Raw genomic sequence first — 17,528 nt, 5'->3', positions numbered from 1 at the left:
TGTCACTCCCAGTTCAACCACATCAAACTTCTATTTTTGTCACATTTAACATGTAGAAACCACTATTACTGATAACAATAAATCAACTCAAAAAATAGGAGAAAGTCCCAAAGCTTGAGCATAAAAATCAAAACTTTATTCCATAAGTTTAAAAATGGAAAGGCAGGAAAACAGCAAACTGTTCCAGAGCAACAAAACATGTCTAAAAATAATAATAAATCAACTAATTAGTGTTTTAAAGGTATCTATAGTATTTCTCATAACATTTATAAAAAAAATGCATTTATCATATTGAATGTCCTTAAAGGGACAGTCTACACCAGAATATGTATTGTTTTAAAAGATAGATAATCCATTTATTAGCCATTCTCTAGTTTTGCATAACCAACACAGTTATATTAATACACTTCTTACCTCTTTGATTATCTTGTATCTAAGCCTCTGAAAACTGCCCCCTTATTTCAGTTTTTCTTGACAGACTTGCATTTTAGCCAATCAGTGCTGGCTCCTAGGAACTCCACATGCATGAGCACAGTGTTATCTATATAAAACACATGAACTAACACCCTCTAGTGGTGAAAAAGTGTCAAAATGCCCTGAGGCGGCCTTCAAGGGCTTAGAAATTAGCATATGGGCCTCCCAGATTTAGCTTTCAATGAAGAATACCAAGAGAACAAAGCAAAATTGGTGATAGAAGTAAATTGGAAAATTGTTTAAAATTACATTCTCTATCTCAATCATGAAAGTTTGTTTTGGACTAGACTGTCCCTTTAAATGTAAACAAATTATAATCTCATGTTTCTACTGGCCTTTTTGAAGGACTAATTATGGCACACAGAACACGTGCTCTGCATGTTATATAATAAAGTAATGTATGGCTTTTGTACTCGTCATTGAAACATTCATTATCTCGGTTTCAAGGCTGTTATCTACTCTTCTCTCCTTATATACCTGATCTATATTGCTAACATGTTACCTTCCTAAAGGTCTCTCATGACTAAAACATGTATTCCTGATTGTCCCTGGCCTTTGTAATGTACTGGTAACAGAAATACATACCCATATTACATTCATTCTCAATAGTAGCCTCAAATAATTATTTCAATTGCTTCTGTAAAGAATGCTCCAGTAATTATCTAAGCTTATAATCGTGTGTATGAAAATATCTGCTATTTAAATACAGATTTTAAAATAAAGTAATTTTTTTATACATATACCAAAAATAAATTGGTGCATAACAAAAGATCTGCACACAAAATAAGGCTATGATTACAAGTGGAGCGTTATTTAACGTTTCCGCTCGAGCGTTAACTTCGCTAGCAGTAAGAAAAACAGCCCCAAGACATTAAAGAACCACCACCATATTTAATCGTGTGCATGATGTACTATTCCATGTGGCTACCTCTCTGTGTGAGCCAAACCTACCTCTGGTGTTTATTTCCAAAAAGCTCTATTTTAGTTTCATCTGACCAAAGAACTCGATCCCCTTTAAAGCTTCAGTAATGTCTGGCAAACTGAAGACGCTTGAGTTTGTTTTTGGATGAGAGTAGAGGTTTTTTTCTTGAAACCCTTCGAAACAACTTGTGGTGATGTAGGTGACGTCGGATTGTAGTTTTGGAGACTATGTGACCCCAAGATGCAACTAACCTGCAATTCTCCAGCTTTGATCCGTGGAGATATTAGACACATGTCCTCTTCCAGGTTGATTCATAAAATTTCCAGTTGACAAACTTCTTAATTATTGCCCTGATGGTGGAAATGAGCATTTTGAATGCTTTTGCTATTTTCTTATAGCCACTTCCCATTTTGTGAAGCTCAACAACCTTTTGCTGCACATCACAGCTATATTCCTTGGTCTTACCCATTGTGATGAATGACTAAGGGAATTTGGCCTATGTGTTCCCTCATATTTATACCCCTGTGAAACAGGAACTCATGGTTGAATAATTTCCTTTTCCTAGTCACCCAGGTGTACTAAAAAAATTAAAAATATCAATGGGAATATACTTTAAAGGGACAGTCAAGTCCAAAAAAACTTTCATGATTTAAATAGGGAATGTAATTTTAAACAACTTTCCAATTTACTTTTATCACCAATTTTGCTTTGCTCTCTTGGTATTCTTAGTTAAAAGCTAATTCTAGGAAGTTCATATGCTAATTTCTTAGGCTTTGAAGACTGCCTCTAATCTGAATGCATTTTGACCACTAGAGGGCAATAGTTCATGTGTTTCATATAGATAACATTGAGCTCATGCACGTGAAATTACCCTGGAGTGAGCACTGATTGGCTAAAAAGCAAGTCTGTCAAAATAACTGAAATAAGGGGGCAGTCTGCAGAGGCTTAGATACAAGATAATCACAGAGGTAAAACATGTATTATTATAACTGTGTTGGTTATGCAAAACTGGGGAATGGGTAATAAAGGGATTATCTTTCTTTTTAAACAACAAAATTCTGGTGTTGACTGTCCCTTTAAATATATTTTTCTCATATAAATTCAAAGGGGTGCCACTAATTGTGGCACACATATATTTAACAAAGATTTTTTTTTTATAAACCTGTGTTGTGTTTGCATTTCTTTGATATCCATGAGAGCAGAGTATTAGTGTATTTTTTTGAACAAAAGTTTAAACAATAAAGGCAATTTTTCACAGCCTTCTTTGCTCATATTTACCAAGGGTGCCAATATTAGTGGAGGGCACTGTATATACAGATATATATATATAGGAATAGCTATTTATAAATACATAGAACATATTCTGTTATGTGCAGAACATTGTGAAGTGAAATATTTACAGTAAATACACACTATAACACTTAAAAATGATTGGAAATGTTTTCATGTACTTAAAGGGACATTGAACCCACATTTTTTTCTTTCATGATTCTTTCATGATTTTTTTCTTTCATGATTCAGATGGAGAATACAATTGTAAACAACTTTCTAATTTACTTCTATTATCTAATTTGCTTCATTCTCTTGATATTATTTCCTGAAAAGCATATCTAGATAGGCTCAGTAGCTTCTGATTGGTGGCTGCACATAGATGCCTCATGTGATTGGCTCACCCATGTGTATTGCTATTTCTTGAACAAAAGATATCTAAAGAATGAAGCAAATTAGATAACAGAAGTAAATAGGAATGTTGTTTAAAATTGTATTTTCTATCTGAATCATTAAGGAAATGTTTGGGTTTAATGTCCCTTTAACTGCAATACACTCCTTTATATGTCTATATATATATATGTATTTATGAGTTTATATGTGCAAATTTGTCTGTAAATACATATAAATATATATGTATATAAACATATCCATCTAGACATGTATATGTATGTATCTCTATATTAAAGCCTGTTGCTTGCCTTTTTTTTCACCTGAGACCTCATATCTTTGAGCCCTTATAACTTTTTTGTGCAATATTTTTTTTTATGAGTGTAACTGTACTTTGTAATTTATTTGTGATGTTTTGTAACACTTTTTTGGTTTTGCAAAACAGTTAATCTGATGCACGTTAACTTAAATTTAGCTCAAGAGATTGCGTTTATTTTCAAATTGAAATACGAGTGAAAAACCTGACGCGCGCAAACCCTTGCAATAAACCCCTTTTTGCTCTTGCATAACTGTTAGCGCTCATATCATAATCTATTCCTAAATGTTTTAAAATACTTTAATACTGTAATTTGAATTGTTTAAGAGTCCTGGGACACACCTCTAGGTTGGGCGCTGCTCATTGGATCATCGGCACTGTCTACTTGGGACCAACAGTGCTCTGCGGGTCCTGAGCAGTACTTTAACTATGTGTTTAAAACTGTTGTGGGGGTTAAACACATACAGAAGCTTTGCAGCGTCGCTAGTGATAAAATGACACACTCTAACAAATGTATCAGTACAATGGCCCTTTAACTCCTATAAATTCTTGCATGAGTGCGAAATAGAATTTCAGTATTTCTCTGCTTATGCTCTGGGAATGTTAATATATAAGACTGAACCTAGTTAACAGCACCCATAGAGAGACAATGAATTTCTGGTCTGTTTGTAGTTCTTGGTGTAGAGTTGAAACCCCGGATCTAGAAAGCATATTTCTACAGACAATGGTTTTCAGACAGTTTATTGTTTACAGCAGAGAATGTGTAAATCTATTAATTTAATTGAGTGAAATTTGGTCTACAACAGTTCTACAGTGCTGGAGGCTGAAAATATAAAGTTTTTCATAAAAGTTGGCACTGATAAAAATAAAATTATTCATTCACATGAATTTTATGATAAAATAGAAATATGACAGTTTGTAGATGATAAAATGTGTAAGACGCTGTATTTTAACAGACACCTTTTAATAAATAACACACATAAAGGGATTGATACACAGGACTTTATTCGAGCACACAAAGTCTTGAGGCTGAGCTCTCGGTGGTGATAGGATGTCTGTATAGAGGGCTGCTTTACTTGTGAGTACTTGGTGTTTGATGTGAGAAGATTATACTGTATATGAATGTTATAGATATACACAAGGAGTCGCCTTCTCTCTATGTTTATTTCCTATATATGATTTTGTGATTGCAGAAGAGCGGTTCTTTGGAGCGTCAGGATTTTTATATGAATTTTTGCACAATGGAATTTTTGCTCTGGACTGTATGTGAGAAACATTGAACTTTAAAAACATAATTTATGCTTACCTGATAAATTTATTTCTCTTGTGGTCTATCCAGTCCACGGATCATCCATTACTTGTGGGATATTCTCCTTCCCAACAGGAAGTTGCAAGAGGATCACCCACAGCAGAGCTGCTATATAGCTCCTCCCCTCACTGCCATATCCAGTCATTGACCGAAACAAGACGAAAAAGGAGAAACCATAGGGTGCAGTGGTGACTGGAGTTTTAATTAAAATTTAGACCTGCCTTAAAAGGACAGGGCGGGCCGTGGACTGGATACACCACAAGAGAAATAAATTTATCAGGTAAGCATAAATTATGTTTTCTCTTGTTAAGTGTATCCAGTCCATGGATCATCCATTACTTGTGGGATACCAATACCAAAGCTAAAGTACACGGATGATGGGAGGGACAAGGCAGGAACTTAAACGGAAGGAACCACTGCCTGTAGAACCTTTCTCCCAAAAACAGCCTCTGAAGAAGCAAAAGTGTCAAATTTGTAAAATTTTGAAAAGGTGTGAAGCGAAGACCAAGTCGCAGCCTTGCAAATCTGTTCAACAGAGGCCTCATTTTTAAAGGCCCAGGTGGAAGCCACAGCTCTAGTAGAATGAGCTGTAATCCTTTCAGGGGGCTGCTGTCCAGCAGTCTCATAGGCTAAGCGTATTATGCTCCGAAGCCAAAAGGAGAGAGAGGTTGTCGAAGCTTTTTGACCTCTCCTCTGTCCAGAGTAAACGACAAACAGGGCAGATGTTTGACGAAAATCTTTAGTAACCTGTAAGTAAAACTTCAAGGCACGGACTACGTCCAGATTATGCAAAAGACGTTCCTTCTTTGAAGAAGGATTAGGACACAATGATGGAACAACAATCTCTTGATTGATATTCCTGTTAGAAACCACCTTAGGTAAAAACCCAGGTTTGGTACGCAGAACTACCTTGTCTGAATGAAAAATCAGATAAGGAGAATCACAATGTAAGGCAGATAACTCAGAGACTCTTCGAGCCGAGGAAATAGCCATCAAAAACAGAACTTTCCAAGATAAAAGTTTAATATCAATGGAATGAAGGGGTTCAAACGGAACTCCCTGAAGAACTTTAAGAACCAAGTTTAAGCTCCACGGGGGAGCAACAGTTTTAAACACAGGCTTAATCCTAACCAAAGCCTGACAAAATGCCTGGACGTCTGGAACTTCTGCCAGACGCTTGTGCAAAAGAATAGACAGAGCAGAGATCTGTCCTTTTAAAGAACTAGCTGATAAGCCTTTGTCCAAACCCTCTTGGAGAAAGGACAATATCCTAGGAATCCTAACCTTACTCCATGAGTAACTCTTGGATTCACACCAATAAAGATATTTACACCATATTTTATGGTAGATTTTCCTGGTGACAGGCTTCCAAGCCTGTATTAAGGTATCAATGACTGACTCTGAGAAGCCACGCCTTGAAAGAATCAAGCGTTCAATCTCCATGCAGTCAGTCTCAGAGAAATTAGATTTGGATGATTGAAAGGACCTTGTATTAGAAGGTCCTGCCTCAGAGGCAGAATCCATGGTGGAAGAGATGACATGTCCACTAGGTCTGCATACCAGGTCCTGCGTGGCCACGCAGGCGCTATCAGAATCACCGATGCTCTCTCCTGTTTGATTTTGGCAATCAGTCGAGGGAGCAGAGGAAACGGTGGAATCTATAAGAGCCCCTAGGAAGGAGACTCTTGTGAGTGGTGATAGAGATTTTCCACGTTCACTTTCCACCCATGCAACCTCAGAAATGCCAGAACTATCTCTGTATGAGACTTGGCAATTTGAAAGCTTGACGCCTGTATCAGGATGTCGTCTAGATACGGAGCCACCGCTATGCCTCGCGGTCTTAGAACCGCCAGAAGTGAGCCCAGAACCTTTGTAAAAATTCTCGGGGCAGTGGCCAACCCGAAGGGAAGAGCTACAAATTGGTAATGCCGGTCTAGAAAGGCAAACCTTAGGAACCGATGATGATCTTTGTGAATCGGTATGTGAAGGTAGGCATCCTTTAAGTCCACTGTGGTCATGTACTGACACTCTTGGATCATGGGTAGGATGGTCCGAATAGTTTCCATTTTGAATGATGAAACTCTGAGGAATTTGTTTAAGATCTTTAGATCCAAGATTGGTCTGAAGGTTCCCTCTTTCTTGGGAACCACAAACAGATTTGAATAAAATCCCTGTCCTTGTTCCGTCCGCGGAACTGGATGGATCACTCCCATTACTAGGAGGTCTTGCACACAGCTTAGGAATGCCTCTTTCTTTATCTGGTTTGCTGATAACCTTGAAAGATGAAATCTCCCTTGTGGAGGAGAAGCTTTGAAGTCCAGAAGATATCCCTGAGATATGATCTCCAACGCCCAGGGATCCTGAACATCTCTTGCCCACGCCTGGGCGAAGAGAGAAAGTCTGCCCCCCACTAGATCCGTTTCCGGATAGGGGGCCGTTCCTTCATGCTGTCTTGGGGGCAGCAGCAGCCTTTCTGGCCTGCTTGCCCTTGTTCCAGGACTGGTTAGGTTTCCAGGCCTGTCTGGAATGAGCAACAGTTCCCTCTTGTTTTGAAGCGGAGGAAGTTGATGCTGCCCCTGCCTTGAAATTTCGAAAGGCACGAAAATTAGACTTTTTGGCCTTTGATTTGGCCCTGTCCTGAGGAAGGGTATGACCCTTGCCTCCAGTAATGTCAGCAATAATTTCCTTCAAGCCAGGCCCGAATAAGGTCTGCCCCTTGAAAGGAATGTTGAGTAATTTAGACTTTGAAGTCACGTCAGTTGACCAGGATTTAAGCCATAGCGCCCTACGCGCCTGGATGGCGAATCCGGAATTCTTAGCAGTTAGTTTAGTCAAATGAACAATGGCATCAGAAACAAATGAGTTAGCTAGCTTAAGCGTTCTAAGCTTGTCAATAATTTCATTCAATGGAGCTGTCTGGATGGCCTCTTCCAGGGCCTCAAACCAGAATGCCGCCGCAGCAGTGACAGGCGCAATTCATGCAAGGGGCTGTAAAATAAAACCTTGTTGAATAAACATTTTCTTAAGGTAACCCTCCAATTTTTTATCCATTGGATCTGAAAAAGCACAACTGTCCTCAACCGGGATAGTGGTACGCTTTGCTAAAGTAGAAACTGCTCCCTCCACCTTAGGGACCGTCTGCCATAAGTCCCGTGTAGTGGCGTCTATTGGAAACATTTTTCTAAATATAGGAGGTGGGGAAAAGGGCACACCGGGTCTATCCCACTCCTTGCTAATAATTTCTGTAAGCCTTTTAGGTATAGGAAAAACGTCAGTACACACCGGCACCGCATAGTATCTATCCAGCCTACACAATTTCTCTGGAATTGCAACTGTGTTACAGTCATTCAGAGCAGCTAATACCTCCCCAAGCAATACACGGAGGTTCTCAAGCTTAAATTTAAAATTAGAAATCTCTGAATCAGGTTTCCCTGAGTCAGAGATGTCACCCACAGACTGAAGCTCTCCGTCCTCATGTTCTGCATACTGTGACGCAGTATCAGACATGGCTCTAACAGCATTTGCACGCTCTGTATCTCTCCTAACGCCAGAGCTATTGCGCTTGCCTCTTAATTCAGGCAATCTAGATAATACCTCTGACAGGGTATTATTCATGATTGCAGCCATGTCCTGCAAGGTAATCGCTATGGGCGTCCCTGATGTAATTGGCGCCATATTAGCGTGCGTCCCCTGAGCGGGAGGCGAAGGGTCTGACACGTGGGGAGAGTTAGTCGGCATAACTTCCCCCTCGACAGAACCCTCTGGTGATAATTCTTTTATAGATAAAGACTGATCTTTACTGTTTAAGGTGAAATCAATACATTTAGTACACATTCTCCTATGGGGCTCCACCATGGCTTTCAAACATAATGAACAAGTAGGTTCCTCTGTGTCAGACATGTTTAAACAGACTAGCAATGAGACTAGCAAGCTTGGAAAACACTTTAAAACAAGTTTACAAGCAATATAAAAAACGTTACTGCGCCTTTAAGAAACACAAATTTCCCCAAATTTTCTAATAACAGTGAAAACATGCAGTTACACTAACGAAATTTTTACAGTGTATGTAATAAGTTAGCAGAGCATTGCACCCACTTGCAAATGGATGATTAACCCCTTAATACCAAAAACGGAATAACAAATGACAAAAAAGTTTTTTAAACAGTCACAACAACTGCCACAGCTCTACTGTGGCTTTTTACCTCCCTCAATACGACTTTTGAAGCCTTTTGAGCCGTTCAGAGAAGTCCTGGATCATGCAGGAAGAAGCTGGATGTCTGTGTCTGTAATTTTTGCTGTGCAAAAAAACGCCAAAATAGGCCCCTCCCACTCATATTACAACAGTGGGAAGCCTCAGGGAACTGTTTCTAGGCAAAATTCAAGCCAGCCATGTGGAAAAAACTAGGCCCCAATAAGTTTTATCACCAAACATATGTAAAAAACGATTAAACATGCCAGCAAACGTTTTAAAATACACTTTTATAAGCGTATGTATCTCTATTAATAAGCCTGATACCAGTCACTATCACTGCATTTAAGGCTTTACTTACATTACTTCGGTATCAGCAGAATTTTCTAGCAAATTCCATCCCTAGAAAAATATTTTAACTGCACATACCTTATTACAGGAAAACCTGCACGCTATTCCCCCTCTGAAGTTACCTCACTCCTCAGAATATGTGAGAACAGCAAAGGATCTTAGTTACTTCTGCTAAGATCATAGAAAACACAGGCAGATTCTTCTTCTAAATACTGCCTGAGATAAACAGTACACTCCTGTACCATTTAAAAATAACAAACTTTTGATTGAAGAAATAAACTAAGTATAAAACACCACAGTCCTCTTACGACCTCCATCTTAGTTGAGAGTTGCAAGAGAATGACTGGATATGGCAGTGAGGGGAGGAGCTATATAGCAGCTCTGCTGTGGGTGATCCTCTTGCAACTTCCTGTTGGGAAGGAGAATATCCCACAAGTAATGGATGATCCGTGGACTGGATACACTTAACAAGAGAAAAGGACATTGAACACTAGACAGAATGATGCATTCAAATAAAAGATTAGTCTGAGAATAACATTTAATTGTATTTTTTAAGTTTCATTAGCTGTTTAAATATTGACAAAAACTAAATTTATGCTTACCTGATAAATGTATTTATTTTTTGACATGGTGAGTCCACGGTTCATCATCAATTACTGTTGGGAATATCACTCCTGGCCACCAGGAGGAGGCAAGGAGCACTTCCTACCCACAATCCCCCAGTCATTCGACCAAAGGAAAGGAGAGAAAGGAAGCAACACAAGGTGCAGAGGTGCCTGAGGTTTAAACAACAAAAAAACTGTCTGAAATATATATAGCGGGCCATGGACTCACCGTGTCAAGAAAGAAATACATTTATCAGGTAAGCATACATTTAGTTTTCTTTCTAATGACACGGTGAGTCCACGGATCATCATCAGTTACTGTTGGGAATCAATACCCAAGCTAGAGGACACAGATGATAAGGGAGGGAAAAGACAGGTAACCTAAACAGAAGGCACCACTGCTTAAAGAACCTTTTCTCCCAAAAGCAGCCTCAGCCAAGGCAAACTATAAAACTATCAAATTTGAAACATTCAGAAAAATGTAAGCAGAGAGAACCAAGTTGCAGCCTTGCAAATATGATTAACAGAAGCTTCATTCTTGAAAACCCAAGAAGCAGATACAGCCCTAGAGAAAAGAGCTGTAATTCTCTCAAGAGGATGCTGTCCAGCAGTCTCATAACCAAACGAATCATACTTCCAACCAAAGGGAAAGAGAAGTAGCTGTCCCAGAGAAACAACCATCCAAACAGAAAACTGGCGAAATCCTTAGTCGCCTGTAGAAAGAAATTAAGAACATGCACAACATTCAAGTTGTGCCACCATTGTACCTTATGGTAAAAAGGATTGGGACATAGACAAGGAACAACAATCTCCCTCATAACATTCCCATCCAACACAAGTTAGGAGGAAAACCTAACTTAATCCAAAGAACCACCTTATCTGCAAGAAAGATAAGGCGAAAAACACTGCCAAGCTGAGAGTTCCGAGACTCTCCGAGCAGAAAGGATAGCCTTCCGAGATAACACTTAATATCTACAGAATGTACAACAAAACCCTAAGAACAAGGTTAATGCTCCAAGGGGGAGCAACCAACATGAAGGACATGCCTGATTTTGACCAGGCCTGATAAAAAGATTGCACAACTGGCACGGCCGCCAGATGCATAAGTAGCCAAATAGACAAAGCAGAATCTGACCCCTCAGGGTACTGACTGTCCCCAGACATCCTAGAGACCGGACAGATTTCTATGATCCCAACTCCACTCCAAGAGAACCCTTGGATACACAACATTTAAGAAAAATATGCCATATTCTATGGTCACAATGACTGACTCGGAATCCCATGCTTACAAAAAACCAAGTGTTCAATCTTCAAGTAGGCAGCATTTAAAGAAACTAGATGAAGATGAAGGAAGGGACCCTGACTCAGAAGGCCTTCCTCTGGTACAGTCACCAAAGAGAAGATACAACGTTACCCATAGTTCGGCACACCAGATCCTGCAGGGTCATGCAGAGGCTATGAGAATCCCCACCGCTCTCACCTGTTCAATACGAGCAATGATTTGTGGAGGGAAGCAAACAGAGGAAAAACAGGTATGCCAGACTGAAATCCAAGAAAAAAACACAGGACATCAATCAAGGCGGTCAGTGGATCACTAGACCGTGAACCTTACCTTGGAAACTTTGGGCTCTGCCAAAACACCCTCAGAGGCCACTCCGGACCCCCCATTTGAAGATTTACCTAGAAACCACCTCCGGAAGGAGAACCCACTCCCGGGAAGAAATAACTGTCTGTTCAGAAATCCAATTGTCCTCCCCTGTACGACAGACATCAGTTGTGAGCTTCGGCCCACTGAACAATCAAAGTCACCTTCAATATGGCTAAGGAACCCCAAGTTCCTCCCTGATAAATGATATAAACAAAGAGGTGATATAGTCCGACTGGAACCAAGCTAAGAATGACTGATGCCAAGAGGCCAAGCTATCAGAGCATTCAAAATTGCTCTCTACTGCAAACGTTAAAGAGAAGAGCAGACACTCCATTATTTTAATAAGACAGCATACTAGCCCAGCAGGTTGGCATCCGTGGATACATCACCCAGGAATATCTCCAGAAGCATGTGCCCTGAGATAGATATACCTAAGAAAACACTACTATAAAGAGAGATTTGATGACTGATCTATATCTATTCTTTGAGACTGATCCGAAGGTTCTCCTTTTTATGGAAAATAGAAAAAGGAATGAAATCCATGGAAACCATAAGACCAATTCCCTCCTAAATTGATTTATTTAAAAATGAAGTAAATGCAACTACAGATAGATCATAACTCCCAACCTACTGGTTGTAAAAGGCTAAGCCATCTACCAGACAACTAGAGCTTGCTGTAGGCTGGACCCTAGACTGCAGAGGAAGAAAAAGGCATAAATCCTATACATCTGACCTCTGTTAGAATGTCTAAAAAGTCCAACCATGAAGATGGAATGCGGGAAGACTTCAACAAAGTTCATTTTTCATGCATGGGAAAGTAGATTGAACTAAATTTCTTGAAAAAGAGATAGTTTGAAGGAAGGATAACACCTGAACCTATTATAGTCCAGAAGAACACCCTTGTACTACCCCAGGACCTAAAAGTCTTTCTCGGCTGCTAAACCCATAAACTAACGAATATCCCAAAACATGGGAACAAGAAACACACATCTCTCCAGTCTATGTTCTCATGAACGGACCCAGAACTAAAGGAGAATGGATATTACTTTGAAGGTCAGCATCGGAGATACTTGAGATAAAGACCCAGATCCCGTTCCCAGACAGGGGCTGGAAATCTCACTCCCAGAAAAGAACGTCCTGAACCCTGTTCCAGGAAAGATTCTCATCGTACCTGAATTGCAGATAGTCTAGAAAGAGAAATCTGCCTCCGGGAAAAAAATCAGAGACTGGTCTAAAAGACATGACCCCTGATGAAAAAGGAAAACATTTCTTTAGTCTTACCCACTTGACAAGTGATAGCAAAACACTTTCCACCTGCAAGACAGAGGATAATATACTGTAAGACCAGGTCCAAACAAGGACAATTAAACGCCAAAAGTGTGGATTTGGAGGAATCCTAAAAATTGAATCTGCCACAGAAGAACTATAAGGTCTAGACTATACCACTAAGTCACAAAGTAGGCTTCTCAGCTGAACAGCAGTAATGCCTGGTGGGCTAGGACAGCAGACCCCCCTTATCCAAGACTAACTGGGAATTCCAGAGGTCTTGGACTGCTCCTGCTTGGACGATAAAGAGTAAGACTCCTGCACTACAAAGGAACGAAAAAGCAGCAACAGAAAGAATTTATTGGCCTAACAGCCTTTCTGACATTGATCTCCTCATGGAGTCCACCAAAATGGAATCCGACAAGACGTCGCACCAAAAGGATGCCAGACTTGTCTATAAAAAGAGTCGTAAACGTACGGCTATCCTAAATAAGGATTTAAGTTCTCTTAACCAGAATATCAATGACCCCTTTACCTTAAGCACCATGATATTTAAAGGAGACAGGTTATTACAGACAGGAGAAGGGGAAAAGGAATCCTTGACCTCTCCCATACCTGAGGAAATTCTCCTAGCACGGTCGAGTACAGGACATTTCTTAACTAAATGAATCCTAGTAAATATAAAATTCACTAGATTCTTGAGGATTGACAACGACAGGAGAGTCGAAGTTTCCCAAGTAGTCAACCCTTCCTAAATAAAAGGGAGATTAGGCTTGAATCTGAACAGAACCACTTCAGTACCAGAAGAAGGAATTACACTGTTCAAATTGGAGGTTTGCTACCGACTATCCTGCTCATAAAACTATAAGAAGGACAAAAACGTAGCAGAAAACAGAGCAGAACCCTTACTAACTGATTCCTTAAAGAACCTCTTGCGATTTCCCTTAAATAAAGGAAAGGCAGAGAAAGCCACAGATGCCAAAAGCCACCTGGTCAGACAATTCTGCAAGCAAATAACTCCTCCCGGAGATTAAGAGGAACCGCAGGGCACTGCATGTGACACCATAAAGGCTTGGGACGTTAAGGAGAAAACTGTGGCAATGCCTACATAGTATCATCCTGGGAGACATAGTGTTTAGAGTTGATTAAAAGGAAGATCCTTTTAAGATTCTCATAAAAACTCTATAATGTAGTTCAGAATCTATATAAGAAAACAGCTTAGAGTATAGATTAGGGCTTCTCCTAAAATGCACCAAACTGTCACTTTAAGGATTGAAACCCACAACATACATAAAGACTTTATTTCTCAGCCTGCTCTACCATCGCAGTCTAAAAAAAAAAAAAAAGGCCAGAGACACAAGCCATATTTCTGAATTATTAATATACTAAGCTCTTAGGAACCAGTATTCTACAAACTACATAAGAATTATCCTTTAATCACAAGTATTAAGCTAAGTATTTACATAAGATTTAAATAAGAATACATAGCATTCATGTTATCCTCACACTGGGGCAGAAACCTCACTGCTCCAATCTCGGAGCAAGGAGGCGGAGTCACTTGGCTAAGAGTTGAGCGCAACACAAATGGTGCGGCCGCTTCCTCCCTGAGGTAAAACATGGCGCTTTTAGAAACGGCGGCAACAAGACTCAGGAATAGAAAAAACAGAGTACTAAGCTTACTCCTCTCAAAGGACAGACTACACCGCCGCACAGCTCTAACTAAGAGCGGAATATACATGAAGGAGAGACACATCGGACTGAGGAGAAGCAGTGCTTGATAAAATGTGCGCTCCCAGCTGATAGAGAAAAAAACAAAACCTCCCCCTCACTAGAAAATGTCTAATGTCTGCTACAACAATAAGCATATATATACTTGTCACAGAAGCCTATATCGCCCACCTGATTCCTTCTTAATAAACAGCTTAAGGAAACAGAGCCCTACACACAGATTAACCCCTTCAACCTTGAAGGAGAAACAGTTTGTCTCTCTTAAAAAAAAAACATATGAGTGCCTGCACGCTGCCCAATAATACCCCAACAAGGGTATAAAATGTCCCAAACAGTGTTGCAGTATATATAAAGTGCACAATCTACCATCTCCTCTTTTAGAAGATAAAAGGCACTTACCTGTATTCTATTCGTCCGGCAGCCAGACGACTCACAAAGTATAAGAGGATGCCACTCCTCACAGAGACCTGTAAGTAAACTTACTCAGGCTTTCTATACCAGGGCAGCAACATGTTAAGAAAACGCAGCAAAGCACACTTTATAAGTTCCTAACTGCTTTAAAGCCACCACAGCCCTACTGAAGAGACTAACGTGGAGTACAGCTAGACCCAAATTGTGATGGAAGGCCAGAGCAATCTTGCCCAGACTTCAAAATAAAAAAATCTTGATAGAAGAATCAAAATCAGGACACCTAATTACTTCACCTGCTCCTTGCACTAGAGGCAAAGAGAATGACTGGGGGATTGTGAGCAGGAAGTGATATTTATCAGTTTTGCTGTGGTGCTCTTTGCCTCCTCCAACTGGCCAGGAGTGATATTCCCAACAGTAATTGAGGATGATCCGTGGACTCACTGTGTCATTAGAAAGAAATAAGTGTTTAAGTTTTAGTGTCTCTAAAACAATGGGAGTTGCTATGTTGTAACTTAGGTTACCTTATCTGCTGTGGCCAATTAGGAACAGTTATAAATACATTACTAGAGTGTGCAGCCAATGGCTGTGAGGAATATAACAGTTTTCTGCATTTCCATTTCTATCAGGAACTGAAAAGCTCACAATTTCAGAATGGAATTACAGGAAAGGGAACAAAATAAACAATGAAAGTATATTGCAGAGTTTTTATATATATATATATATATATATATATATATATATATATATATATATATATATACACATACACACAATTTATAATTTTATATTACCATCTTTAAGTGTTTAATGTCCCTTTAATATTGTATTGTGGAACTATATTGGCCTCATTAATGGCACCCCCTAGGTCCTGATTTTAATTTAATTTTGGTTAAGAATTACATGTGTTGTGTGTGTGTGTGTGGCATGGCTACATTAGTCCATAGTCCTGCATCCCCCTCTCACTGAGGATAGAAGTGAACGAGCAGCTGCTTTTTATTGATTTTTCCCATCTGGTTACGGGGAATCTCTTCCACAAGGATGAGCTCAGCAGGGATGCAGTAAGAGGCCATGACGGTCCTAAATAACGGAGGAAAGAGGACTTAGTCATTTACTACATACTGTAGTCAATATATATTCATGCTTACTACAAGAAACAAGCGCACATTCACACACATTTGGAAGTATACATACAAACTCTAAAATAAGTGCATAGGTAAATATATTGCTCACATTAATTCATCCATATGCACACTGCACCCTGCACTGACTTTTTATATTTCATAGGGGAAAAAAAGATGGGTCATAGTAATTTGCATGATCAATTCTGTAACATAACCCATAAACAAAATATCTATTTTCTCCTCATTGCATTAAGCTATACTGCATCAAACTACCCCAATCAACTGACCCCCTCCCTCATGGAACCCCCAGCAGTACCCTGAGGATGCCCATGTCAACTTTGCTACAATAAAATAAACACTGTGCTGAATTCTAACTACAATAATTTGTCCCTACCTCTAAAGCCACTGAAGAACATTAACCCAATCTCACCTCACACCAATAACAACAGCCAGACTGGATTCTCTTCATCGTGGCTAATCCACTTTTCTGAGAAACACCAACACATGAATCCTAACAGTAACTCCCCCTACTGCATAAAAATAAAAAATAAAGGGAGAGGGAGGGATGGGGAGCTACACTACAGAAAAAAGGTTGGTTGGGGGTCCCTGACAAACGATCAACATGGGGGGGGGGGGGAGATGGATGGACCACTACATTAAATAATAAAAAAAAATGTTTTATAGGTACTGGCAGACAGCTGCCAGTACTAAAGATAGCCGCAAGTAGTGGGAGAGGGAGGGTTAGAGAACTATTGGGGGGATCAAGGAGGTGGGAGGGTTGAGGAAGATCACTACACTGCTTAAAAAAAAAATATATATATATTAAAAAAACAACTAAGCTGCATATGGGCAGACTGTCTGCCACTACCTAAGATGGTGACCAGTGGGGAATGAGGGAAGAGAGCTGTTTGGGAGGGATCAGGGTGGGAGTTGTCAGGTGGGAGGCTACTCTCTACATTAAAGCTAAAAACAAAATTTATGCTTACCTGATACATTTATTTATTTCCGTATATGGTGAGTCCACGATGTCATCAATTACTGTTGGGAATATCACTCCTGGCCAGCAGGAGGAGGCAAAGAGCTCCACAATTAAACTGTTAAGTATCACTTCCCTTCCCACAAACCCCTGTCATTCGACGGAAGGTAATGGAGAAAAGGGAGTAACACAAAGGTGTAGAGGTCGTGGACTCACCATATCCAGAAATAAATAAATTTATCAGGTAAGCATAAATTTTGTTTTATTTCCTAAGCTATGGTGAGTCCACAACGTCATCAATTACTGTTGGGAACCAATACCCAAGCTAGAGGACACAGATGACTAGGGAGGGACAAGACAGGCAAACCTAAACAGAAGGCACCACCGCTTGAAGAACTTTTCCTCCAAAAGAAACCTTGTCCGAGGCAAAAACCTCAAATTAATAAAATTTGGCAAAAGTATGCAAAGAAGACCAAGTTGCAGCCTTGCCAAACCGATCAACAGAAGCTTCATCTGTGAAGGCCCAAGAAGAAGAGACAGCCCTCGTGTAAGG

General features: G+C 39.8%; 1 protein-coding gene across 2 annotated transcripts in view; it reads right to left on the bottom strand.

Moving 5' to 3' along the window:
* Nucleotides 1–4,096: 4,096 nt before the first annotated feature.
* The window catches only part of ACSF3 (acyl-CoA synthetase family member 3), a 123,370-nt gene continuing 109,938 nt past the window's right edge, over nucleotides 4,097–17,528 (bottom strand). For both annotated transcript variants that reach the window (XM_053719679.1, XM_053719335.1), the window contains exon 10: nucleotides 4,097–15,955. In XM_053719679.1, the coding sequence (XP_053575654.1) occupies nucleotides 15,838–15,955 (118 nt within the window). In that variant the 3' untranslated portion in view covers nucleotides 4,097–15,837. The remainder of the gene's footprint in view (nucleotides 15,956–17,528) is intronic.

The sequence above is a fragment of the Bombina bombina genome, chromosome 1, assembly GCF_027579735.1.
Source record: "Bombina bombina isolate aBomBom1 chromosome 1, aBomBom1.pri, whole genome shotgun sequence".
Taxonomy (NCBI): Eukaryota; Metazoa; Chordata; class Amphibia; order Anura; family Bombinatoridae; genus Bombina; species Bombina bombina.
The sequence above is the reverse complement of the archived record's forward strand: the minus strand, read 5'-3'. Positions and strand labels throughout refer to the sequence as shown.